The 25,285-nt window shown below is 29.6% G+C and overlaps 4 protein-coding genes and 1 long non-coding RNA gene across 6 annotated transcripts; 2 read left to right on the top strand and 3 right to left on the bottom strand.

The window, feature by feature from the left end:
- Positions 1-1,747: 1,747 nt before the first annotated feature.
- LOC126838426 (UDP-galactose transporter senju) lies at positions 1,748-4,770 on the bottom strand. 2 transcript variants are annotated; one of them, XM_050572831.1, is made up of 5 exons: positions 4,675-4,770; positions 3,712-3,832; positions 3,159-3,205; positions 2,449-2,933; positions 1,748-2,372 (listed from the first exon to the last, which is right to left on the bottom strand). In XM_050572831.1, the coding sequence occupies exons 1-5, from the start codon at positions 4,718-4,720 to the stop codon at positions 2,091-2,093; spliced, it is 981 nt and encodes a 326-aa protein (XP_050428788.1). In that variant the 5' UTR covers positions 4,721-4,770; the 3' UTR covers positions 1,748-2,090. The 2 variants fall into 2 exon arrangements, with proteins under 2 accessions (XP_050428788.1, XP_050428787.1); XM_050572830.1 differs by lacking the exon at positions 4,675-4,770 and adding an exon at positions 4,010-4,347 and having other exon boundaries at positions 1,750-2,372.
- A 575-nt stretch (positions 4,771-5,345) lies between these two features.
- Positions 5,346-8,189, top strand: LOC126838179 (prostatic acid phosphatase-like). Its single transcript, XM_050572352.1, has 6 exons — positions 5,346-6,137; positions 6,227-6,337; positions 6,799-7,038; positions 7,133-7,321; positions 7,389-7,724; positions 7,835-8,189. Exons 1-6 carry the CDS (start codon positions 5,940-5,942, stop codon positions 7,982-7,984), a joined length of 1,224 nt encoding a protein of 407 aa, XP_050428309.1. The 5' UTR covers positions 5,346-5,939; the 3' UTR covers positions 7,985-8,189.
- A 3,394-nt stretch (positions 8,190-11,583) lies between these two features.
- On the top strand, positions 11,584-14,235 carry LOC126838697 (uncharacterized). Its single transcript, XM_050573332.1, has 5 exons — positions 11,584-12,550; positions 12,639-12,854; positions 13,050-13,179; positions 13,721-13,766; positions 14,098-14,235. Exons 1-4 carry the CDS (start codon positions 11,655-11,657, stop codon positions 13,760-13,762), a joined length of 1,284 nt encoding a protein of 427 aa, XP_050429289.1. The 5' UTR covers positions 11,584-11,654; the 3' UTR covers positions 13,763-13,766; positions 14,098-14,235.
- Positions 14,236-19,194: 4,959 nt separating this feature from the next.
- On the bottom strand, positions 19,195-20,006 carry LOC126839145 (uncharacterized). The gene is made up of 3 exons (XR_007685794.1): positions 19,906-20,006; positions 19,724-19,824; positions 19,195-19,240 (listed from the first exon to the last, which is right to left on the bottom strand). It is a non-coding gene; the product is annotated as an uncharacterized LOC126839145 (long non-coding RNA).
- Positions 20,007-21,388: 1,382 nt separating this feature from the next.
- On the bottom strand, positions 21,389-24,083 carry LOC126837908 (uncharacterized). The gene is made up of 4 exons (XM_050571891.1): positions 24,027-24,083; positions 22,528-22,614; positions 22,183-22,418; positions 21,389-21,445 (listed from the first exon to the last, which is right to left on the bottom strand). Exons 1-4 carry the CDS (start codon positions 24,076-24,078, stop codon positions 21,389-21,391), a joined length of 432 nt encoding a protein of 143 aa, XP_050427848.1. The 5' UTR covers positions 24,079-24,083.
- Positions 24,084-25,285: the final 1,202 nt, after the last annotated feature.

The following is a 25,285-nucleotide window of genomic DNA, read 5'->3' as shown; positions in this document are numbered from 1 at the left end:
GCACTTCAATCTAAAAAAAAAAAAATTTAACATAATATTAGTAAATAGTATTTAGTGTAATAATTGGATTTGGACTTTAGATTTGGTATCTAAATTATTATATATTAAGAGATTTCTACACAGCATGCTGGGCTTTTGCATTACCTACTCTGAAGCCCAAATGTGAAATCGCCCTGTTATAGACTCTCAAATGCTTAAATTAATTCACCAACTTTTAAAACTCCAAGTGTTCTTATAACAGTTTTCTTTTTTTTTTTTAAACATTTATTATAAATAACAATGAGGGAGAAGAACATATTGCTGTATTATGTTACATAATATAATAACTGTATGTGTTTGAAATACCTACCATCAAGTCTCCAGGCGAAACCCCTTTTGAGTTTTTGGTCGCCTTCGGATTTTTTTTTGAAATAGCTTGAAGTTACGTCCAAACTTATGCTATAACATGACAGTAATGTTTAAGTCGTTCGAAAAAGTAATTGTTTTAACGTAAAATATATTTGCAGAACGCTTCGACACAATGCATATTGTTCGCTGAAAATATTAAAATCTAAGTATTGACTTTTAATATACAATTGCTACGTCTTGTTATTTAAACAACAAGCAGAAGTTAACATAGAAACGATTTGTTTTCAGCAGTTAAAAACTCACATAGAGTCAGCAAAGGTTTGCAAATTTTGTGTTCAAGGAGATCCTATATGATTTTTTTGAACATAAAATTTGCTCTACATCATTAATATTAATTTAGCATAGATTGAATTAATTGTGGTTTTGATAGAAGGGTGTGTATAGTAGCTGGTCCAGTATACACATGCGTTTTATTCAAACAATTATTTATTATAAAAACAATCTTGAACAAAATAAACTTGATCACATGAAAGATGTAAAACTTAATTAATTAAATATTAATGATAATGGTTTGGAAATATTTAAAAATAATATATGTCATTGTTACTTTTTTTGACATTACACTGGTGCAGACGACGCAACGCCTTAATTAGTGAACAAAAATGAATGTTTTTAATCTTAAATCATATGTATATTATTTCTATAATTATTAGGATTTAGGAATGTGGTTTTACATTTTTTTATTAATGCAATTTAAGAAGTATAGTTTAGAGGAATGGATAGTTTTATTAACGCCACGATATGATTAGAGATGCCTCCTGAAAGATTTTGACGTACTTTCCAACTTCTTAAGGCATAGCTCTAGACATGAGCCTTCCCTTCTCTCATATCACCACTCACCGGACCCTATTTTCAAACATGCATCAATTTATTATATACTGTAAAAATAATATAAGGTTTTTTTTTAGATATTGAGATAATAAGTAAATAGGACTCATTACATTAAAATATACACACAAATATTTATCAAAATGGGACAAATAAACTTATAAAAAAATTTGCGACAACCTATACCTACCTTAAGTATAAACAGTTATATTTAGCTACAAAGCTAGTAAAAATATATGCAATGAGCGATAGATTTTTCTCTCAGTTTACAAATGACTTTAATATTTATTAACCTATATTAATATTGGGGAAAAGAGGAAGAGGACGGCCGAGAGAAACAAATCTGGGGAATATGAAGAAGCTACTATCTCTAGCAAGTTATAAAGACATGAAAATACTGGCAGATAACAGAGAAGATTGGTTGAAGCGACAAGGCGAAGCCTTTAGACAATAAAAAAAAAAATATATATTAATATATGTTATAATAATTTAATAAAAAATTGAATACATCTTTTGATTAATAATTTTTGTATTTGGTAATTAAAAATACTTACATAGTAATTTGCTTATAACAAAATAAACGTACAATAATCATAATAAATAACATACAATTGGTATACAAATCTTTGGTTTTAATACTATTAAGTACCTATTTAAGTAATACTATACACAGGACCTTGTTTGAACTGGTTGTATACTAGCTATATTGTGTTATGCAGACGTAACAAAACTTGTGAGCAGTTTGCTGTAAATTTAATATTTGTAAATATATATATGTAATGCATTTATACATAATTATATTTATGCAACAAGTAATACGAAGATTAAATTCGGTGGTATTCGTCAAAAGAACATCACACTACTGTGTCACTACTGGAGTTTGTATTAATAGGTTTTGATTTTTGGCCATTTTTTGTAATTGGATGTTTAGCGTAAATTACGACAGAAAACGAAACTATGCACACTCCAACTGCAGTCTGCCACGTAATTGGATAGGATAAAATTATCCACGATAGCAAGGCAATGAGTACCAGCTCGACTGCCGTTGCGAATACTTTCATTATCGAGTTTAAACTATGCAAAAGTAAGCTAGTCACTATTCCGTACGCGGCACTGTTCAAAACTATTAAAATCGCCTGAAATGAAACACAAAAAATCGTGAATTTTTATTACCCACATCAATTAAAATGAATTTTAATTTTCAACAATTACCCAAAAATTGATCGAACTGCTGTCCAGCGACTTGGCGGTTTGCGTGTGCTGCGACATTGTCAGCCATAGTATCAAATTACAAACTATCGAGTCTGCATACATGAACATATTTTGGACATACACATTGACTTTTGAACCGCGGTCGTTTTTGAGCAAGTATTCATTATACACGCCCGCCAAGCAGGAACAAAATATTTGTGTTGCCATCAACACCATCCCGGTAACAAGTCCATAGGAATGTTTTTTAACATTATCGTCCACCTTCAGTTCTTTTAATATGCATCCAATGGTTAATAGAACTAACGATAGCCATTGAATATTGCTGAGTTTTTTTTGAAACAAACACTGGTAAACAATTCCAGTTAATAGCACACGCAGTTGAAGTAGAATGAAATATGTTGTCGGGTCAAATATTGATAGGTTTATGAACGCCAAGTTATTGTAAAAACAATATAGAAATGCCGGTATCATATAAAGGAACAAAACTGAAACAAAAAATTTAAAAAATACAATAAATCTAATGCAAAATAAATAGTAATGTTTAAAAATTAATCTAGAGAGGTTTGCTTAAATAATTGCAACAGAAACAACCTATTAAAAATCAATATTTAATATAAAATAATTTTTCTTTTATTAACAAATTATATTATGAATACAAATATGAATCTAAAAATATATGAGTAATACAATAACAAAACTTATTAACTTACGTGTAGAGTTTTCCTTGGTCTTATCAATAATGCTTCTTATTGGATTACTAAAAAAATAGATTTTTTTATATTAATTCGTAACAATTATTTTCATCACTAATCAATTTTCTTATACATCATTAGGTAACTTAAACAATCCTCAATTTAATAGTTTTAGGAATCTTTTTTAGCGTGTTGGGCATACAAACATTCGGAATGTTATACAAATTAATTAATTTATATCATAGAGCACTATTGAGGAAAAATATTTGCTTGGCATTAGATCGCCAGTGAAAACGGCTGGTCGTAGTATTCCGAATCGTTATTAAAATCTATACAAAAATTTAAAGATTGGTGTACTTTACTAGTATAGTAATTTTGTGCTTCAAATTTCATAAATAATAATACCAATAAAAAAATTTAATATTAAATTTGATAAGAATATATGTGTTGAATATTAATATATTTCTTGATATGTTTTTTGTTGTAAATTGTTATTGTTATTTTTTATCTAATAATAAGTTTATATACTCTATATGTATACATATATATATATATATATGTTTTTACTTACTCTTTACAAAATAGAAGAAGTGATATCAGCAGTTTACATAGTTCGGTCAGAAGAACAACTGAAATAACGTTGTAATCATACAACCCCGTCTCGGTGACTTGTGATATTTTTACTAACAAACCTGTTAATTCAGAATATTATTATTATGACGTTGAATAAATAAAATAAACAAGACAAAACAGTTGGTGAATTTTTTTTCTTTTCATTTTTATAATAATTATGCGCATGCGACTGGTTTAATTTGAAAACAAGTACAATAGAATATAATATACCATAATATTATTGTATAGAGCATTACCGTGATTGATCGAGAGAACAATGTACAAAACAAATATGAACAATGATTTTTTTGTTGGAAACAAACTCGTCCAACGACCAGCTTCTGATTCCAACATGGTAGTGTGAACAAATTAATGCATTTTCAAAATTATACTACATTCGGTGAGAGTTTTGTTCAGTCATAACAATAAAAGCGGTAATTACTTGACAAATGGCATTTAAATTACACACTGGCAGTCTAGAGACTACCAAATCCTATATATTATATATTTTTTTTTTTTACATTTCCTCGTTCAGTCAAATTATTGGCAGTTGCCAGTAACTAGTACATATACTTTATCACGGCGCGCCGGAAATATAATAAATGATAATGTTATGAATTTTTATCACATAAAATGACTTATGATAAGGATAACCGTGAATGGTAAACATTTAAAAACACTATAAAATGACAGAATAATATAGTAAATATTATTATACTACTAAATACCCAATACCTTTTATTGTACAACTACTATGTTACGGTCGTTAAAACCGCAAGCAACGACTTTCCGAGTATAAAAAATATTACCATAATTTTTCCTATTAAAACGTGTCTAATCGGTAATTGAACAATGCGTCATTATCCTGAATAGGTTGTTATTAATAATTCGCTGTAAAATAGTTACCATTCGGTAAACATACCTATTTTACATAATATTTTATACATTTTTGTCACAAAAAAAATCATTGGAATTACAACATATTGTACAACTTTTCGTGACGTCAAACTTGCAGTATTTCTAGTTTTTCAGCGTTCGACTATTTTTTTTTTTTATATGTTTTATCTATCAAGACTAAAAACATGGTCCTACATAATATGTATGTACCTATGTATACACAGGTTAAAAAAACGGACTCTTATCTATTATACTGTAAAATACTGATAAAAAGAATTGAATTCGACATTTAGATAATAATATTTAAATAATAAATATCTCATAAGTCATAAAACAGATTATAATTGCGTTTGTACAATTTTCTGTCCCATTTTTTTTACTTCTATCACCGATCGCTTAGTTGATAATATTATCAGTTCATAATACCATTGGTTTTAAACCGATGATATTATGTAAATAATACGTTAAAAATAAAATCGTTGACCTATAAACATTTTTTTTTATAGGTCTATGATTAAAACATATATTTTTTTTAGTACAGGTGTATAAAACAAAAATAACTTATTCTCTATTGGTATTTTTATACACGGAATAGACAATAGACTTTGTCCATCTATACGGTTTTTTATTTAAATCAGCTTATTTCACTTTTCAGTAATAATATTCGCAATATGGCTTTAATAGGAAATTATTAGAATACACATTGTGTAACGTAGAAATAGCAGATTATTTATGTTTTTAATTCGATCCGAGTTGTTTTACCATCAGCCCGATTTATTTTTTATTGTTGCCTCGAGCAAACCCCACCAGAAATGTTATATATTATGAAAGTTGTTTCCAACCGGCGCTTTTTGAACGTTGTCCAAAACCTAGTAATATTACCAATTAAAAAAATGCTAGTAATAAAATATTTTAATACTATTCACGGTAATAAGAATCGATGAAATTGCACATCTGACATCAATGTACTCGCACGGCATAGTGTCCGCCGGTGTGAACGAATTCATTATTTTTAATTTTTCTTTGAAACAAACGCCAAACACATTTTTGTTGTGATATTTCCTAATCTTATCTCGTCCGACTCTAATGCTGTAACCGCCAGTGGCTAGTTTTGTACTACGTTGTTGTTGCTTGTTTTTAATAATTTACATCCAGTAGCCTTCAGGTGTAGACTGTAGGACAATTACACAGTCGGTGTACAGTGAATTATGTTGATTGCCCACTCGAGTCGGTCTGATTGTTTTTTTTACAATAATAATTATTCATGTGTAGACTATTTGGTGTTTAGCGATGGAAAACTCCGAGTTTCATAGTTCCAAGAGTAAGCTTACTCCCAAGAAAAACCGTCCTGATTATTTGAAAAAAGAAAACAGAGGTGCGTTCTTTGCCGTACTGGTGTCGGGCATTATAATTGCCGTGTTCGTCGTTTACTATTTAATTGCGGGACAGGAATCACGCAAACAAAATTCTCTGCAGCTCATTATGGTCGTAAGTAATTGCACCGATGTTGTATAATAATAATTATCATCATTGGTTTACTTTACTGAAATAACTCTGTTTGTTTTTGATTAAAAAAGATTTATAGACAAGGCGATCGAAGTCCACACAAATGGGAAACCTATCCAAATGATTTATACCCTCCTACCGACGAAGGAATATGGCCAGACGGACTTGGACAGCTGACCAATGTAAGAAAAACAAAACTGTATGCTTCGATAAATATTCTTTACTCACATAATACAATTTAATACAGTACTATAGAAATTAGTTCATAGTCAATCTCAATTTTTGTAAAAAAAAAAAAAAAAAATAGATTGGGCACCATCAAATTTGTTTGCGGCCACTATATTGCCACAATTCTCTATCAATCAAGCCAAATGTATTATATGTATTTTTCTAAAAAAATCATATATCTATTTGTATTGTTTAAGAAGTTAAAATTAGCATTTAAATGTATACATTTATTATTACTATTTATAATTTACATATTAAAAACAATACATATACCAAACTAAAAATTAACTTACAATTTTTTTCAAATTAAGTGATATATATTAAATATTAAAACGTGTCGTTCCAACATAATGTATTAAAAACATTATCCATTCGATAAGATATTTAAATAATATTATAGTTTTGTATACTATAGGCAGGAAAACTACGATCGTATGAGTGTGGCAGGCGTTTACGGAAACGCTATATCAAATTTCTTCCCGTCACTTACAACATGAGCTTTATATTAGTTCAAAGTACAGACACTGATCGTACAGCGATGACGGCATCGACTTTTCTAGCTGGGGCATTCCCTCCATTTGGAAAACAAGTATGGAATAAGGAGTTGCAGTGGATACCAATACCAATTCACTCTATACCATCAAGTCAAGACAATGTAACTATAATATTATTGTAAATAAGAAGATGCATTTGAATTTAAATACATGCAAATTTTATTTAAAGCTTTACCGCTTATGTGGTGTTTGTAGTTACTACGAGTTACCAAACCATGTCCCGTGTTTGACGAAGAATTTAGAAAGGCTAAAATTGAAACCGAAAACGGAATGTTCCAAAACAATTCGACGAGAACCTTTTTCGATTATTTGTCCAATCATACTGGTATGGAAATCAAACATCTGTCAGACGTTGAAAATATATACAATTCTTTAAATATTCAAGTAATAGAAATTGTCAATGACACAATTTACGATTGCGTTGGTACTAAACAAATTAATAATTTTGCAGCAAAGAAATCATATGACTCTACCTTCGTGGATTAAAGTAAAAAATTATATGGATAAATTGGAAAACATTGTTCTGGAATGGTTGAGAACATACACGAAAACCGACTTGATGAAAAAGCTTCGGTCCGGTAAACTTATTGGAGAAATGGTAAGAATCATGCGTGACAAAATGGATGGACGATTAGCTCCAGATAGAAAATTCTTTGCTTACTTTAGCCACGAACAAACCCTTATTGATTTGTTTAATACTTTGGGTATGAAATACCCATTCAAACCTGATTATGGAGCAGCAGCCATTGTGGAGTTGCATAAAATTAAGGGAGAACACTATGTTAAAGTGAGTAATAATGAATTGTACCAAATTGTGTACAACCTTTAAGAACCAAATGTATCGGTCAAGACATTTTATGATTAATACACTACTGATGTTTCTTATGTATTATATAGCTCATGTACTCGAAAAGCTACGACAGTCCAGATTTTCTATCGTTAGAGTTGAAAGAGCAGACCAGCTTTTTACCAACTTTGGAAGACTTTATTATTGCAACAGAAAATTATGTACCAAAAAACTGGGATAAGGAATGCCAACGCTTGTGAAAATATTTTCCTAAAAAAAAACCAAGACCAAACTATCATGTTCATTGTTACTGAAATTATTTTTATTTATTGTAATTTTGTTATTGTACATATTTTGTCATCAAAGTGGCTTGTGGACTTAATTTTTATTTAAGTTTTAAAAGTTTAAGCAACTCGTGTCAATTTAGAGTAAAATTTCAATTAAAAGAAATATTGTTATTGTTTATAAGTATCTTGTACTACAATATAGTATTTTTTATATTTCAATGTAGGCCAATTTAGGTACCTACCTATTATGGGTAAACACTACAGTCGGTAGGAAATGCTATATGTATAGTACAAATTGAATAATGTAGATACAATTAAAAAAATAATTGTAGAAGACACACATTTATGTTGTCTTCTAAAAGCATTTATCAGTCATTTTAAATCGGATTATTATTACGTGGTTGACGACATGGAAATTGATGGTATTGTTCCATTAAGTGTGTGTATAAAAATATACAATTTTATAACGTTATTATCTTAATGGTTTAAATTTTTACAACACGGATTAAGACTAGCGTATTATTTTATCTTCGGCCAAAGTGGTTTTAATTTTTCACCGATAACCACCGACTATAATGTAATATATTATACAAGAAAATAAATTCAGTTATATTCTGCTAGTAATATGAGAATGTAGTATTTTATTAACAGCGATCAAAGTGTACTAATCAAATAATATTATACAATGATAAGAAAAGATAAGACGGTTTTTTAAGGAACGGTTCACTGCATTTCAAATGTATGTACATTTATGACAACTGGCGCTGACGAAATAAAAAAATATCCATTCAAGTTACATTTATTGGAAATTCAAAAAAGACTTCGTGACCAGACTTTGTATCTGTTTTTTTTCACTTCTAAATAACTGCCAAAATCCTATGAAAATGGCTTCAGCACAGTCGTTTAAAGAAATCAGAATAATACAAACATTAAACAAACCTTAACCCTTAATATGTTCGAAAAAACAGCGTCTGTAAAAATGGTGTAAAATTTGTCAATTGTATAATGTAAAGGGAAGGGGTTAACTTTCTGATCGATAAACTTAACCGCACGAAGAAATCTGTTAAGGGGTTAAAAATATACTATACCTATACTCGTTACTTTTATAATTATAATAACAATAATATGCCTGGCTACTAAACATTAATATACAATCAAATGTTGCATACAAACCATTCGGTCGCGACGACAGCCGTTATTTGATTGTTACTATCGTCTTGTCTTACTGTTACTGTTTGTTAATTTTGTCTTGTCTAAAATATTTACCCCGTGTCTATAAAATTTAACTCTTGTGAATGAATTAATAATATTTATTTCGCGTTCTATTTGACTTGTCGATTGATTATCGAAAACTATGTCGCTGAGAGAAGTGTCCTTTGTGCACGAAGTAGTCAAAGACATTTGGACTGGAATGCACAAAGACTTTGCCGCCGTCAAGCCAACCACCGAAGCCACCGAAGACGTTAGACGTTGGTTGTCATTTGTCTACTTTTTGTGTTTGCACATTTTTGAAAGTTATTGTCTAATCACTTGTTATTACGCTTTAAGCTGTTTATTTTCGATTCATTGCCATTGGTGTTACGTCCATAACGGTTATTTTTACATTTTTTTATATTCCCATCTTGTTGTTACTACCACGTTATACGTCCCATTGACAATCCTTTCCTGTTATCGCCCTGGGATAACAATAACAACGGCGTTTAATTTCGTTCACTTATCGATGAATGTTTTTTGTTTTATATATTTTGCCGCTTTTGTCTGTGTATTATTTATTACTTGTTTAATTATGACTGTAATTACTTTGTTTCTCCTTAATTTTTGTACACTCTTATCGTATTGTACTCTGGTATTTCCCATAACGGGTTTCATTGTCCGCCGGCTAAATGTATGCACGGCCAACGTCACGGCCACGGCCACAGTCGAAGCCACCGTCAAGCCAAAACCAAAGACCTCCGAGGACGTTGCCAGTGGCCCATTCCAGGAACAGGTTTGGAAACCGAGGATGGCCCATTTCGGCCCATGGTGGACCCGGTCAGGTAACCCGGACATTTGCTATGATAAAGGATTTTCTTATCAGGGGTTTAAACTTACCCTTGTGTGTTATATTTTAATTTCATTCATCATACTCTTGTTAATAATTTTCTATTATTGATCATTTTGTATAATACTTTCGTATTTCCTGTTTATAATTATTGTTTCTACCGTTGTTTATTACCGTGTTGTTCTGTGCAAATAAAAAAAAAAATATTTCCAAGATCTTCCATTTGTTTATATTATTTATTCAGACTAATCAACACATCAACACGTTAATTTTAGTTTTTTTGAATTTTTAAAATTTGTTAATTGCATCGATTTACCATCGAATGAAAAAGATGCCGTGACACATTTTTCCAAGATCATGGTATTTTACCTATAAGACGGGTGTGTGGGTCTGGTCACGAATCGAAGTTGTACTTTGGAAAACAAATATTTTGGAAATGTAACGTTAAATCATGGAAGTAATTAAAAATAATATCAAAATAGGCACAACTGTTTATTCTGATTGTTGGCGTGGTTACAAGACAGAGGAGTAACAATTTCAAGTTTCAACACTAAACCGCACTTACAATGAATAATATAATATTATTATTTATTTATAATAATAATATGAATTTTATGTGCTATTGGTATTTGGTTTTGGAAAACCGAAGAAATATGATAATATTAAGAGGAAATGTAGTATATTTACAAAGTCATAGCTAATGACTTGATTAATGAAAACAAAAAATTCAAACGCCAACATATTTTTAAATTTTTTGTCTACAAATTTATGTAACTGAAAACATGTTGCCATTAAAAAAACCAAAAACCCCCTTTTTTTGCTTATAAGGATGGGTGATAAACATTTTCAAAAATGTAGTAAAATAAGTTTAGAAAAAAAAAATTCTCAAAGTATTATTATTTTCAGAGAAAATGAGTGTTCTAAGTTTGTTGGATCACCCTGTATGTATATATACATTTCTTTTATTAATGATTAACGGGTAAACATAATTAAAAACCAAATACAGCCCAACCAATGAATTGTTTAAAATCTAAAATAAATGTGCTGGCCCTTTTTAATATTGGCACCGAATTGAAGGATACATAAACCTACCTTGGCTTTTTAAAACACACACTTTAAGACAATCCAAGGACATGCAGACACAGTGATAGTTTTTTCTTAAAATTATAAGTTAGTACTTAAAAACACCCCTGCTACTCCCCTAAATTAGAGGCTAAATTCAAAACTGATAATAAATTTGTATTCATTGTCCTAAAAATAGATAGAAAATGTTGTATTATTATTAGGTACAATGATTTTATTTAAGAAAATTTGTATGTACTGGGACGCTTTGTAGTTTGCTCGGCTATGAAAATATTGATAAAATATAAAAAGATGATTCGAAGGAAACCTACCTACTATAACCGTGATTGTAAAAATTCTTGAAAAACGCACACAAAGAAAGTCAAACAACAAATGAACCGCAACAACTGTGCTAACGCCATTTATTTTTTTTTATAGATATTCCGTAGACGTTACAGGTATTGTGAACCGACGATCAAAAACGATTGTGTTTTTAAAGCTACAGCAAGTACATTCAACGACACTAAAATATTAACAACAATGATTAGTCGTTTTAGTGTGATTCTATTGTGTCTTTCCGGCGTTTATTGCGTATCGTCCGTGTTTGACTACTATTTGGATTTGAACGGACTAAAACAAGCTTTTAACCGGCAAATCGCCATTGCCGAATGGAACACGGCTATGGACCAACAAATAATTTACCAAGATGCCAATGGCACTAACACCCGCGTTATTAACGTTAAGACGGCTGTGGAATATTTTATGCAAAACCCAGACAACAGCACTGCGGCGGAATTGGAGTGGATCCGCAACATAATCAAAACGGCTTATGAATGCACGTTAACGAGGTACGCAAGCTTAACATCTTACTTGATATTCCAGGAGCTGTGGGAGCACAAGACCAACTTGCACTGGGCCATAAATCACACGGATCTGAACTCTTCGAATTTCGATATCCGATCGGTGTATAGAAATGAAAAATTTCAACAACTATACGATTCGATAGAGTGGGACAAAAATATATTGGACTTTGACATCAATTTAGAAACAGGCGGCGAACGAATACGAGCAGTCCACCGATTCCACACTAAGCCAAAGGAGGAACTGCACAATTTATGGGCAGGACTCATCGGGAAGAAGCTCGGTTTAACAATCAAGTACAAAATCTATACCGAAGTGATGAAAACTAGGTTTGCCAACGAATATAACATACCGTTTGTCGACGCTCTCAACGAACTCGTCTGTGTTCTCAACGAGGCCATCCAGTTGTTCGACAGTTCCATCGTAGACAAGTGTGTACCACACGACAGCAGCTTTGTGAACAACTTCGAATCCCTAAAGACAGGCGTCTCCGGAGATTTCATGTGGCTTCTTGAGCATTTTGATGCCACGAAGGCCAGAGAGGCCAGCAAGGATGGACAGCATCTCAAATACAAGTATAATACAATATAATAAGTATTTCAAATTCAACTATCCACCTCGTGGACTGAACAGTTTGTACCTTGTGTTTTTTTTTTTATTTAGTCCAGAAGGTAAACTATACTTGGAGGCCAGAGACACTAATTCGGAATTGTACAGAGACTTTTCAAAATCCATTCCGGGCATACCGGCAGCTTATCCCGAAATAAGGGCTTCGGGTTGCTTCGTAGAGAATTTGCAATTCGAGATTTCCGGTTTAAAAACGGATTATAAAAATAGCAACGAACCAACGGACATTTATGGCCCTATCAGCTATGGACGGTATGATATTAAAATATATTATTACATGCTATTATATAAATGCAGAATTTAAAGAACAGAGATAGATGCATTTGGGTACATTGATTGCATTTGATTGCAATCCTCTTTAACTTTATAATACTAAAACTACAAAAATGTCAATATTTTAAGAGGGTCTCTATCGTATAATACTTATTATTTTTTTGTATATTTTAGCACATCCGAACTTAAAATGACACTTGTAGAAACTACCCGTCATGCGAAAAAAAGAGATGTTAAAATAGGTATGATAATGTTTCGCGATAAAGATAAATCGTTCCATGATCATACTCAAAGCAGCAAACATGTAAGTATAAAGTATTGATATTATAAGTAGGAACGTGGCAGAGCAAGCACGTTAACAAAGAACGACAGTATTGAAGTATGAAGTAAACAGAAAATATATACCTTTGCAACTTAATTTTTTCCTTAATAATTTTCCCAAAATATAAACAACACAGTTGGACAACGGTATGTCTTGTAGAGTTTAGACACCTTAACCCCTTGTCAATAAACCTAACCTACCCCAGTCAGCAGTCTATCTTTACTGGTTTCTTAAAGGTTTTTCTTAAATCTTTTTATCCATAAACGCTCTTAGTAAAAAAATTTGTAAAAGCATCAGTTAAATCAATTCCCATGTGCTAGTTTGTGAGTTTTGAGTATATTAATGGTTTTCTAGCCTTTATAGATCTTTTGATGATTTCCATGGCGTTATTTTAATATGACTTCTAATGCTGTAATGTGAAAGTAATAAGAAAGGTCGCTTATAAAATATACATTTGGTTTTTAACAGAAACAACCAAAAATCAAACTCACATCCGTTTTTAACACTTTTGTACGTTTTTTAGACCATTCTAGACGAGTTCAGAGAAACGTGTCAAATAAATTAACAAGGTATGCTACCTATTACTTAATTTTCTTAAAATGTTTTTAATGTAACCTTAAAAACGTTATACTGCTCATCTTGTAAAGTTTAGACCCTTTAAACTCTTTTAAATGGACCTAACCTACCCTAATCTATCTAATTATTGCCCTTTTTTTTAAATCAATTTCTGGCTATGACACTGCTTATGTATCAATATTGTATCTGGTGCATGTCAGTGTTACAACAATATAATTAAAATAATAAGAAAGGTTGTTAGTAAAATACAAATGTAGTTTTTACGAGGGACATCCAAAGCCGAACTCATATCCATTTTTAACAATTTTTGTGTTCTTTTTTCAGACTCCAAAGACCTACACGAAGAAACTGGGATCTCATATCAAAAACATACAATAACAAATCTCATATAATAGTAATCGAATATATAATCAAATGTTAAAATTACAGAAATTATCGCACAATAAAATATTAATTATGCAACTAATGGGATTATTTTTTAAATATTTTTCCAAAATAACCTCAACAATGGTTGTCTGTTAAATAGTACAGGCTCGAATAAAAGCGTTTCTTGCAGAGTTTACACCATTTAAAGTTTAAAACCAGTTTAAGTCGTTTTCAAATGTATTACTATCCCCTAAACCGGCGATTGTTGTGTTGTTAGATCATGTCGTGTCAACTCTTTTATTACTCAATAAATATATCGCTAAAATTTGTTAAGGTGTTTGTACAGGAAGAAATTGTGTTTTTCAACTTGGGACCGCCAAAGTAATGACATGAAGCTCTGCTCAAAGAAAACGATTAAACCCATTTGAGTGACCAAAATACCTGCTTTGCCAAAGTGGATTTAGATATAGCTGATCGAGTACGGTTAGGTTGCAATTTTATTTTAAAATTTCGAAGGTTATAATATATTATATGATCAAAAGTTGAAAATTGTATCGAATCAAATATGCCTACTACGTACATAATATGTGCGCACAAAAACATTTAATAATTTTACAAGTACTGTCTTAAAGTAGTCCGTAAAACAAATAGTAAATTTGAACAAAAAAAAAAAAAAAATACCTTGCACGAACGGTTGGAGACAATGACTACGTGTATTAAGTATAAGTATTTTAATATAAGTCAAAACTTAACTGTAACTGAAGTTCGGGCCACTGCCTATTATAAAACACCAAGTATATAATATTAACGAGGGCTGCACGTTGGTGTATTTTTAATAGGTATTTGTTACTTTAGGTTAATAAAATATTTAAAAACCTTATACTTTAGACCCTGCAAAAAACTATTTACAATTTTTGACAATAACAGATACCTATTTCAAAACAAAAATAATTTTTTTCTCAAACGTTTTCTGTTTAAACTAAATGTAAAACCAATATCCCATAATATTCGCTGTGAGCCTTTAGATAAACAAGCACGGTTATACCGACTAGAGTGTGAAGAAACTAAGATATCTTATAGAAATATAATATTACGTTGTGTCATTTGCATATAAAAAGGTTCATAAACCAACCGGTTTACTCTAAATACATATTGTGTAATACCGGTTTTGCTAAGTTCAAGGAGACAAAATTATTCAGCCTTAACTTAATCTACCTACCTAGATTGTATGTATTATCTATTTCCCATCTTTAAAAAAAAGGACACTTTTATCACGGTTGAAGTTTATTATTAGTACAGACTTTACCGACTATTAACTTCAAACATACTTGTATTGATTCTATAGAATGTGTAAGTCAAAAGATTTGAGTCAAAACGTTTATCAATCATTAAAAAAACAACACATTTATAATTTATAAAAGAAAATATTGTCTTACAGTTGGATAATATTATAAAGAGTATTTTCAAACGTTGAATTTTCAAGTTAAATTTTTATATGTATTAAACTTATTAAAAACCATTTTGAAAACATTTATATGTAGCACATACAACTATTATAAGAGGAATATTTATCTCGGAGAAATCAAAATTACTCAAAACGCTTTTAAGGTGATGAGTGAGTCTTACCAATTATTGAACATTTCTGAGTCAATTCATGCCAATTTTCAATTCAACAAATAAATTATTAATATTTTTAAAGTTTTCAGCCCACCTTAAAGTACCAAAAAGATGAACTAGCTGATTCTCCCCTCCGCTATCAGTAAATGTTCCTTTTAACTTCATTTATTTATGATTTTTTTTTTAAAAAACGTACAAATAAATGGGTACTAATTTTTTTAAATAAAACAAACTGACATAGCATATATTATTTAGGTAAGTCTTATAAATATATTTAAAACATGATCGACTACTTCCATGGATCAGTTTTACCATTTAGAGGTCTCAACACTACTTCCAAAAAAAATGTTACGGGAGTAGGAACTTTGATGTAAGATGCGTTGTAATTATATAGAAAAATAATTCTTTTACACTTTAACAGATTTTCTCAGATTAACGGTCTATACAATCGATGAGTGTATCAGGATTTTACAAAAGTTTGTCGCCGACGATTGTTGGAGTAAGCTGGATACTAGTGTGACAACAGTGCGTCGGTACGTCACACTTGTTGGGCGTATTCGGGCTACTCTAATCTATTGACAGAAGTGTCGTTCTAGGTCCGTCTTACGAACCTATGGCCAGTGTTCAACTATTACTCAAAATGGACGGGTTTAACTGGCCAATCATGTTCTTTGCAGATTCCTTGGAGATCCTTTTGATCACCGACTGTCAACCCGCAGACCACGGTGTGGTCGATATGGACGAATTAATGGCTGAATATAGAAATTTAAACGCCATAATCAACCTTTACTATATATATATATATATGTAAATATTTTGAATTCTTACACTGGATACATAAGCAAGCACTTGCACCGTCCTGGCTTTCAGTACAACGCGAGCACGGAAGAAACTAACTATACTACTCTTAACATAAGTGACTAGTATCAGTAAATTCACTTATAAGTACACGCAGATTAGATATCATTTCAATTTTTTTCCCCATATAAAAATGGTAACCAGTTTAAATATGTTCATAAAATACATTTATTATGTCACGTATAAGATGTGCTATAACTTTTAAGGTAGTATTCGGTACATTACCTTTTTTATAATAAGGTAAAATTTTGTTGGAATTACTATTTTTAGATTTATTGGTTTAATTTACAGGGTGGCCCAGGAAGATTTGACAAATGAAATAACTTTTGTTCTAGTGAATATTTTTAAGATTTTTTTTTTTAATAATTTATACTCATTTGCGCTATAAGCACTATAGATTTTATTGCACTTAAATACTTTGCTTTTTTAAATTATTTTTTTATTTTTTTAATTACTTTTTTATTTAAAAATTCAAGATGACCATTTTTTAAGAATAAATTGCTGAAAATTTTGACTGGTCGACAACTAGATTTGGATAATTACTTTTTAAGTTACTAAAGATTAAAGAATAGGATGGGAGGTGGAGTGCGGTACAGTAAGCGCGTAGAGCTATTTTTATTTGCACGCATTTCTCTACCGCACACCACCTCCCATCCTACCCTTTAACCTTTAGTAACTTAATGGGTAATTGTCCAAATCTGGTTACCGAGCAGTTAAAATTTTCAGCAAATTATTCTTAACAAAAAGGTTATCTTGAATTTTCAAATAAAAAGATATAAAAAAAATAATTTAAGCAAAATAATTAAGTGCAGTAAAAATTATCTATAGTGCTTATAGCGCAAATGAGTGTAAATTTATTTTTAAAAAAAAATCTTAAAAATATTCACTAGAACAAAAGTCATTTCATTTGTGAAATCTTCCTGGGCCACCCTGTGTTTGATAAATTTAATAAAAATAAAAAATGTGTTCATATTAACTGCATTAATAATGATTTGGTAATTTGTTTATGGTATATAATTAATTTAAGATTAGTCACACTTGAAAGCCTAATAAAATAAATTAACTTATTAATACTTTAAGTTAAAAGTTTTGAAAAAATACTCCATTTCACGGTTTTACAGTCTTTATTTTTTTATTAGCTTTTAAGTACATATTTTATAATATATTAGCTGCTCTAGTTAGAGGCTGTGTCGCGGGGGGAATTTCAGGATGGTAATAAGAATGTTTGTGTATTTAATTCCAAAATAGAAAAAAAACTTGAAATTCTGTTCTTTGTTCAATTCCTATGGCCTTCGATAGCGACTTTGCGCTTCGACATTTCTCCCTAAAATCGTGCAAAGATGGGCAGGATTATTCATTCTGGATTACTGAATATACTGGAATATATTCATTTACAGTTACATAATATAACAGTATCCCATATTAGATAAAATAAATTATCTAATCGCCACGGATTTTGCAATCTTAAGTATAAACAGATATTTTATCGACGCGTATTTTTCAATTGAAAATCTATTCATTTGCTGTAAAAACGAAATTGTTTTTGTCTTTTCTGCTGTTTTTGTCGTTGTACTTGTACTTATTTGTACAAGTGTTTCAAATGCGAAAATATTTCACTAGAAAACAGCTTATATTTTGATCCATATAGGTCGATACAACTATCGTTAACCATTAGTTTTTATAACAATATGCAAATTGTTGTTTTCAACATTCCACAGTATTTTTCCCATCGAAAATATTTTTTCTGGCATAAAAAAACAAAACGAATTTTACGTGTAATAGATTCACAGTATACTTTAGTTAGATCTACTGCAATTCTAAAAACTACGGTTAAAAAAAACAATGAACATTTTTTGCCACTTTTAGGTAACTTTCATTTAGATTACTATATTCCTTCAACTACACGTTGTACTTAATAGCTATTAAAAAGTGGCTCAAATTTTTTTTTTTAAATCACTAATTAATTTATGGTAATTTCATTTTTCTTATAAACAATATTGCCGATAATGTAAATAACCGATGTATATTTGAAAAGAAAAACAGTGTTTTTGGAGTCATAAAAGTCGTTAAGACATATTTTATTTTGAAACATTTTGAAAAATAGTTATATTATATGAGATATATAATTATATTAAGAATTAAAATATTATAATGTTAGAGTACATTTTTCCATCATTTTTATTCTTGATTACGCTATTTTTTTTTTTTTTTATTCATGTTCAATACTTCTATTCCCTTCTTTATTCTTTCTATCGTTTTTTCTTTCCTAACTTCAGCGACTTCTTTGACGGATAAGCTGAATTTTCTACAGTGGTTCATAAAAAGTTCCTTGAATATTCGTGAATCTATCCAACATAAAGCTAAAAAACAATATTATATGTTATTATGAGGGCAATTTATTTTAGTAAAGATATTATTAAATGATATGTAACGTGTGTAATTTATGATTACCATGGTTTTGCCTTGGATAATGTTCACGTACATTGTAAAACACGATATTATCCTTGTTGTCGTAATCAGTCATATACGTGCTAAATTGCCGCGTTGAAATACATTCAACTATGTGATCTATTCTGTTTATGATTTTTATTGCATTTGTACAATCCTTGAACGCCTCTTCTATAATCTGAAAATTGTTTATCAATTCTAAGTTTAATTCCATAAAAATCCGGTCATAAAATTTAAGTTCACCCAGACTTAAATATACTTATAATTAAAGGAATAAAAAAAAAATTCATTTTTTTATTAATTTGTCATAAATTAAAGTATAAATTACTGTGATGTATTATTTTTTTTGGGGGGGGGGGTTGGCGGGAGTTAATTTAATTTTTGCATTTTTTTACTAATAATAAATCAAATATTTTTTACTCGGATTCTATGAAAAAACCTAAAAAATGTTTTTTATTTTTCTATAAATTAATTTAGAAAATACTTTAGTAGTGGCAGCGGTATGCCAAGTACACGTCGCATTATTAGGAGCTTTAATGTTTTATTGCCTAAATTAAAAAATTAAAATTAATTTTAACATTATTTTATTTATTGCTATAATATAACACTATTATATTTTAGTTGTAGCAAAAAAAATATTATTATAAACTTTAATCTTAACCCATAAATTTTTCCAACGATTAGCGCATTCTTGTACCGATATGCTTTTTTCGATGGAATGGTGTTTTAAAATTTTACCAAATAAATCAGAATTTAAAAATTCTGAAACAAAAAAAAATACAAACATTTTGAATTTAATTATAAATAATGTATACAACTAATAATATTATAGTTAATGTTTACCATGACTTTTTCCTGTAGGCCTATTGAGGTAATCATTAGTGATTTGAACATCTTGTATGGTTTCACAGATATGCGGAATACAACGAACCATTGCAATAGGATGATTAGTATTATACCCCACGACCTCGGTGAGCACTTTTAAAAAACATTTGAACGAGTCTTCAATAATCTAAACATTTTTTATCAATACTAAGTTGAGTTCCATAACCTAATATTTTTAAAATAGTAGTATTTATTACCTGATCATCAGATATCTCATTTATTTGTATTATGACTTCATTTTTCTCATTAGGTGCAGATGAACTTGAAGATCCAGGCCATTTCGGTATCATACAGTTAAATGCCTGGGTAAAAAATAGTAGTAAAATAGAGAACTTTAAAAACATAGTGCTATTATATGAAGTAAAAACTTTGAGTAAACTTTGAGAAAAAACGAATAATGTCCACCCACTACGAAAGCCTGTCTTGTATAGAATTAAAAAGAAAAACTAAAACTATAAGAGTATATTGAATATGGCTGCTATTAAATTTTTAGATGTGGCATTATTATTAAAATGTCATGTGTGCAAACAAAGCAATGCCTTTAGCGAAGAGGTGTGACTTTTTTTTTAATTTTACAAAACATAGGTGGGAAATTGTGTACCTATTGTAACACCATTACATTTTTTGAATAAACTTTCATACGATATTTGATAGAAGACTATGAAAAAAATATAAAAAATGAAACAACTTGTGTTGGATTGAAAAAAAAAACCACAATATAATATTGTGTTTATTACTTGAGCATTGTGCAGAAATGAATGTGCCACTGCGATTAAAGTCATATAAATAATATAACATAGGTTTTTGTAAAATATTACTGTCTTAAAAGGTCATGTGGACGTAACCAACAAGCGTTTTTCATATTTTGTTTGCTAGGCGACAGTCATTGTGAAAAATACTAGGTATAGCGAATACCTAGTATAGCAAATAACTTGTGTAAATGTTATAATACTGCAATACTGCCGGGCAATAAAATATAGTTGAAACATACAACACAAACAACCAAACGGAATACTTTAAAAAAAACAGTATTTCTTATAGTAATATAAAAAAATATTTCTACTCGTTTTTTAGAGTGAACTGAATGTATTCAGATACATGATAAAAAAAATTATAATAAATACACGGTGGTCTTTTTTTTCTATGAACAACTATTTTAGCTATTAAAGTTTCACGGTCAATAAAATAGACACAATTATTTATGAGCATACACGGGTACTAATCTAAAACCTAATTTGTTATATTGGATGATAAGGTGATAGAAAAAACTAAATAGTATGCATCAAAGTACAATGGAAAAATAAAAAAAATATACAAAAAATGATTTTATTACATGTATTTTATTCGTTATAAATCTTTAGCAACTATACAAATTAATTAAATAATCTATTGATTATTGACAACCGTTTTATACTACTGTAATGTATGTATGCAATTTTCATCAAATGTAATTAATTTTTTTGTGCATAGTGTATTCTTCAATATTATTTTGTAATATCTGAAACAAAAATACAATTTTTAAAATATATTTTAGTCTTGCAATAAACGAAATATTACTAAAAACTTAAAAACAAAATTGGTATTCAAAACTGTTGTAGTTTTTAATGAAATTTATTTATATACTGTATGATAATTGTGTCTTCATGCATTTTGTCGTAGAGTGGTTTCAAACCTAAAATTTCCTAATCACACTTAAACCAGAGTAAATTTCTAGATTGATGAGTGAATCGTCCCTAATTCTATACTTTTAGTTACGTTAATGGGTAATTATGGCAATTTATTATTACAGACAGACGATCAACCCTAATGGTATCCACCTCAATAAACATAAAAATCTCTTTAAAATGAATACATAATACCTAACGTTCTGTAAAATTCAAGAAACAAATGTGATTTAAACTACATTAAAATAATTGACACCTAGTAGTAATTAGTGCTATATGTAAATATTATTACAATGAAATAACAAAAGGGTTTTAGACGAGTTGTACCATTTATTGCTGGTCAAAATTATGTGATTCTTGATAGCTGCCTTAATTGTTTCTCAGCGTCTTCGGCGCTTATTTGCTCCAATACGCAATCCTTTTTTTTATATATTCTGTATATACTTCCATCCCATAGGATACAAGTTTTATTTTTGGAGATAATCACAAGCTTTTTTATGTAAAATGTTGGACATATTGTACTTATGTATAATCCTGTCAAACGACACATCCACATTAAAGATAAATCAACGTAAGTAGAACCATCATCTTCAGAAGTAACATCATCATGATCAGAAGCAACATCATGATCAGAAGCAACATCATCATGATCAGATGCAACAACATTATCAGAAGCAACATCATCATTAGAAGCATCATCATCATCAGAAGCAACATCATCAACAAAAGCATCATCATCATCATCATCATAAAAGACATCAGTAATAGGAACAAAATATGAGTCACGAACTTCAGGCATACCCTTTTCTGTAACAAATACATCAAATCATAATACAGTTAATAGAACATTGTTTATATTTTTTTATAATATAACAGTCACTCTAAAACCCCCATACAACTCCATACTAATATTTACTTAATTCGTGTCTAATTGTATTTTCTAAAGATTTTCCAGTAGTTCTTCTTTCTTCTACAAGGGTTGTCAAATTTAATTTTTCCAAACCTACGAAAATAGTTAAATGACTGTGTTGAGAAGGAATAATGAAATATAAAAAAGCCCGTAGTTGGGACTGGACATAATGGGGGCGGGGAGGTCACAGGTTTACAGGAATTATTATAAATAAAGGTGTTAAAATCACTTTAAAATAAACGTTTTGATGCCAATTTGTAAACCTCTTAATTCCATAAAGCTATTCTCTACAATAATAACGAAAAATGCACTAAAAGAAAACAACGAGGAAACATTATAAAATATATTAAATCAATAAACCTATGTAATAAACTGTAAAATACAATATTGCATTATAAACATGTAAGTATAAACTACAGGCTAATGACCTAGCAGTCGAAGCCTTATCTCAATAAAAAAATAATAATAACGATCAAAAATGTATTTTATTTTATGTCATAAATATTCAAAATATAAAATTATATGAAACGTTTAAGAAATTATAATTTTTTTTAAATATATTATTTGTTTTTTTTAATTTTAATAGAAAGTACGACGAAAATTGTTTTTTAAAGTTGGTATTATTTAAAACAATAAAATGAAGAGTGCACCGTTTAAAAAAAAAAATTTTATCATTTGTTATTTCAGCTAAATATTGCTCTCTTTGCCAAGTCTCATTCTTTCACTCCCTCTCCTCAACAAAACGTTTATTTAATTAAAATTATTGTTGGATACAAAACATTATGTGAATAACATAAGGGAAATTTAAACTCTAAAGCAAGCTTTAAAGGCTATTTATGACTAAACGGAAAATTCGTAATTACCTTGGACTTCATCAGCTTCAGCAATAGCAATTTATATAAAAAAATACATTGAATCATTATGCATTTATTAATATCCGGCTTAGACATTTTATATATAAGAGTCACTTTAAAAGTGAGATAAATGTCCTAGTACATTCACAATGTGAATTGGGGGACGGTAAATATGACTGCTTGCCGAGATATAGGAATACGAATTTAAGACTTTTTTCGTCTCCGCTCGTTTTCTTTTAATTTTTACACAAATAAAAAGTGGTCGGTCCAAGAAGGAAAGAGATTTTAAGTGTAAAACGATAATAGAACTGAATAGAACTATACACATAATCTGAACACATTACCGGAGAGATTGCAATTGATTGCTGCTCAAGAGAGAGCAACACTGTTATCCCTTGGCGCAGTTTAGTTGGAAACAATGTTATCTCCTATTTTTTATCAGTTGGATTGAGTTAGATTAGGTTTAGTGATGACATATTAGTCCAAATAAGTTCACTTGTCTACCACTAGGAGACTGCTGGGGAGCCAGGGCGTTTCACTTACTACTCATATGCATAGCTTTATGACTTTAAGCTTGAAACCTATTTTTAATAGTTTTTCTTTTGTACTACAAATATGTATAACTATTAATTTTTGTAATTTTATACTTACTTAATGTGTCTCTTATGTCTAGTTCAAATTGCTTCATAAACTTCTCATACATGGATCCTAAAACTAAAAATAAATTTATATATAATAGTTAAAACCCCTACAACATGTGCAGTTAAAAACATTGTGTATAATTTATTTTATATAACATAACAGTCCCTCTAAAACCCATTGACTCCATATTAATATTTACTAAATCCTTTTCTGAATATATTTTTCAAAGCTCGTTTAACAAAACGTCTTCTCTGGTCCCCAAGGTCTGTCAAATTTAATGTTCCGAAATCTGCGAAAATCATTAAATTATCGTATTGCGACGAAATAATAAAAATTAAAAATAGTTTAGTTGCTCGTGGATACATAATTATTGCATTAAATTTCAATGAATTATGATATAAATAATTTGTTGTAAATTATTGTTTGACATAAAACATTAAATAAATAAAATTTCAACTCTAATATTTTACTACGGCTATTTAAGACTATCGACAAATTCGGTAATTACTTATGTCTTTAACAACTTCAGGAGTATTCAATCCTGTAACAAATACATCAAATCATTATGCAGTTAATAAAGCCCGCTGTAGGGCAAGGTGGAGTACATTTTAATGCAGGATACATTTAAATTACTGGTATAATGATTTCCCTCTGGCGATACAAGGTTTTTTGTGTATTCGAGCCCAATTTGTCAAATGTACATAATTAACTGAATTTGAAATATATTAAGACAGAGTTGATTTAAGCAGAACTCGATTTTTTTTTTGTATAAATGTTAAATTATTTCTAATAGCAACATTTGAATAAACAGTTTATATTATATTTCGAATGATCATCAAAAGCTTAAGCATAAAGTATTAATTATAGCTTTATTACATTAAGCATTAAATGGATTATTTTATAGTTTTTCTTTAGAACTACAAACTAGTATAATTATCGATTTCTAAAATTGTAAAATTACCTAATACCGAGTTTCTTATTTTAAATCGCATCATACCCTGGTAATGTATGGATTCTAAAATGTATAACAAAATACATTAAAATATACCTCATATTTTTTTATGATTGAAACCAATATGTCCTGTTGGTATTTGTCAATAGGTATGTAAGATTGTTCTCAAAGTATTTATAAATAATGAATGTGCGTGAAGTATATTAAATATGTAATATAAAAATGTAGTTACTTTTCATTACAGACAGGTGTTCATATTCTGAAAATAAAATAAAAATCTAGCGTCTATATAGAATATCAAACAACTGTGTGGAAA

Source organism: Adelges cooleyi, unplaced genomic scaffold (genome assembly GCF_023614345.1).
Source record: "Adelges cooleyi isolate 19-005CV unplaced genomic scaffold, UGA_ACOO_1.1 ACOO_flye_CR_arks_rails_tigmint_CR_PRNA_30, whole genome shotgun sequence".
NCBI lineage: Eukaryota > Metazoa > Arthropoda > Insecta > Hemiptera > Adelgidae > Adelges > Adelges cooleyi.
The sequence above is the reverse complement of the archived record's forward strand: the minus strand, read 5'-3'. Positions and strand labels throughout refer to the sequence as shown.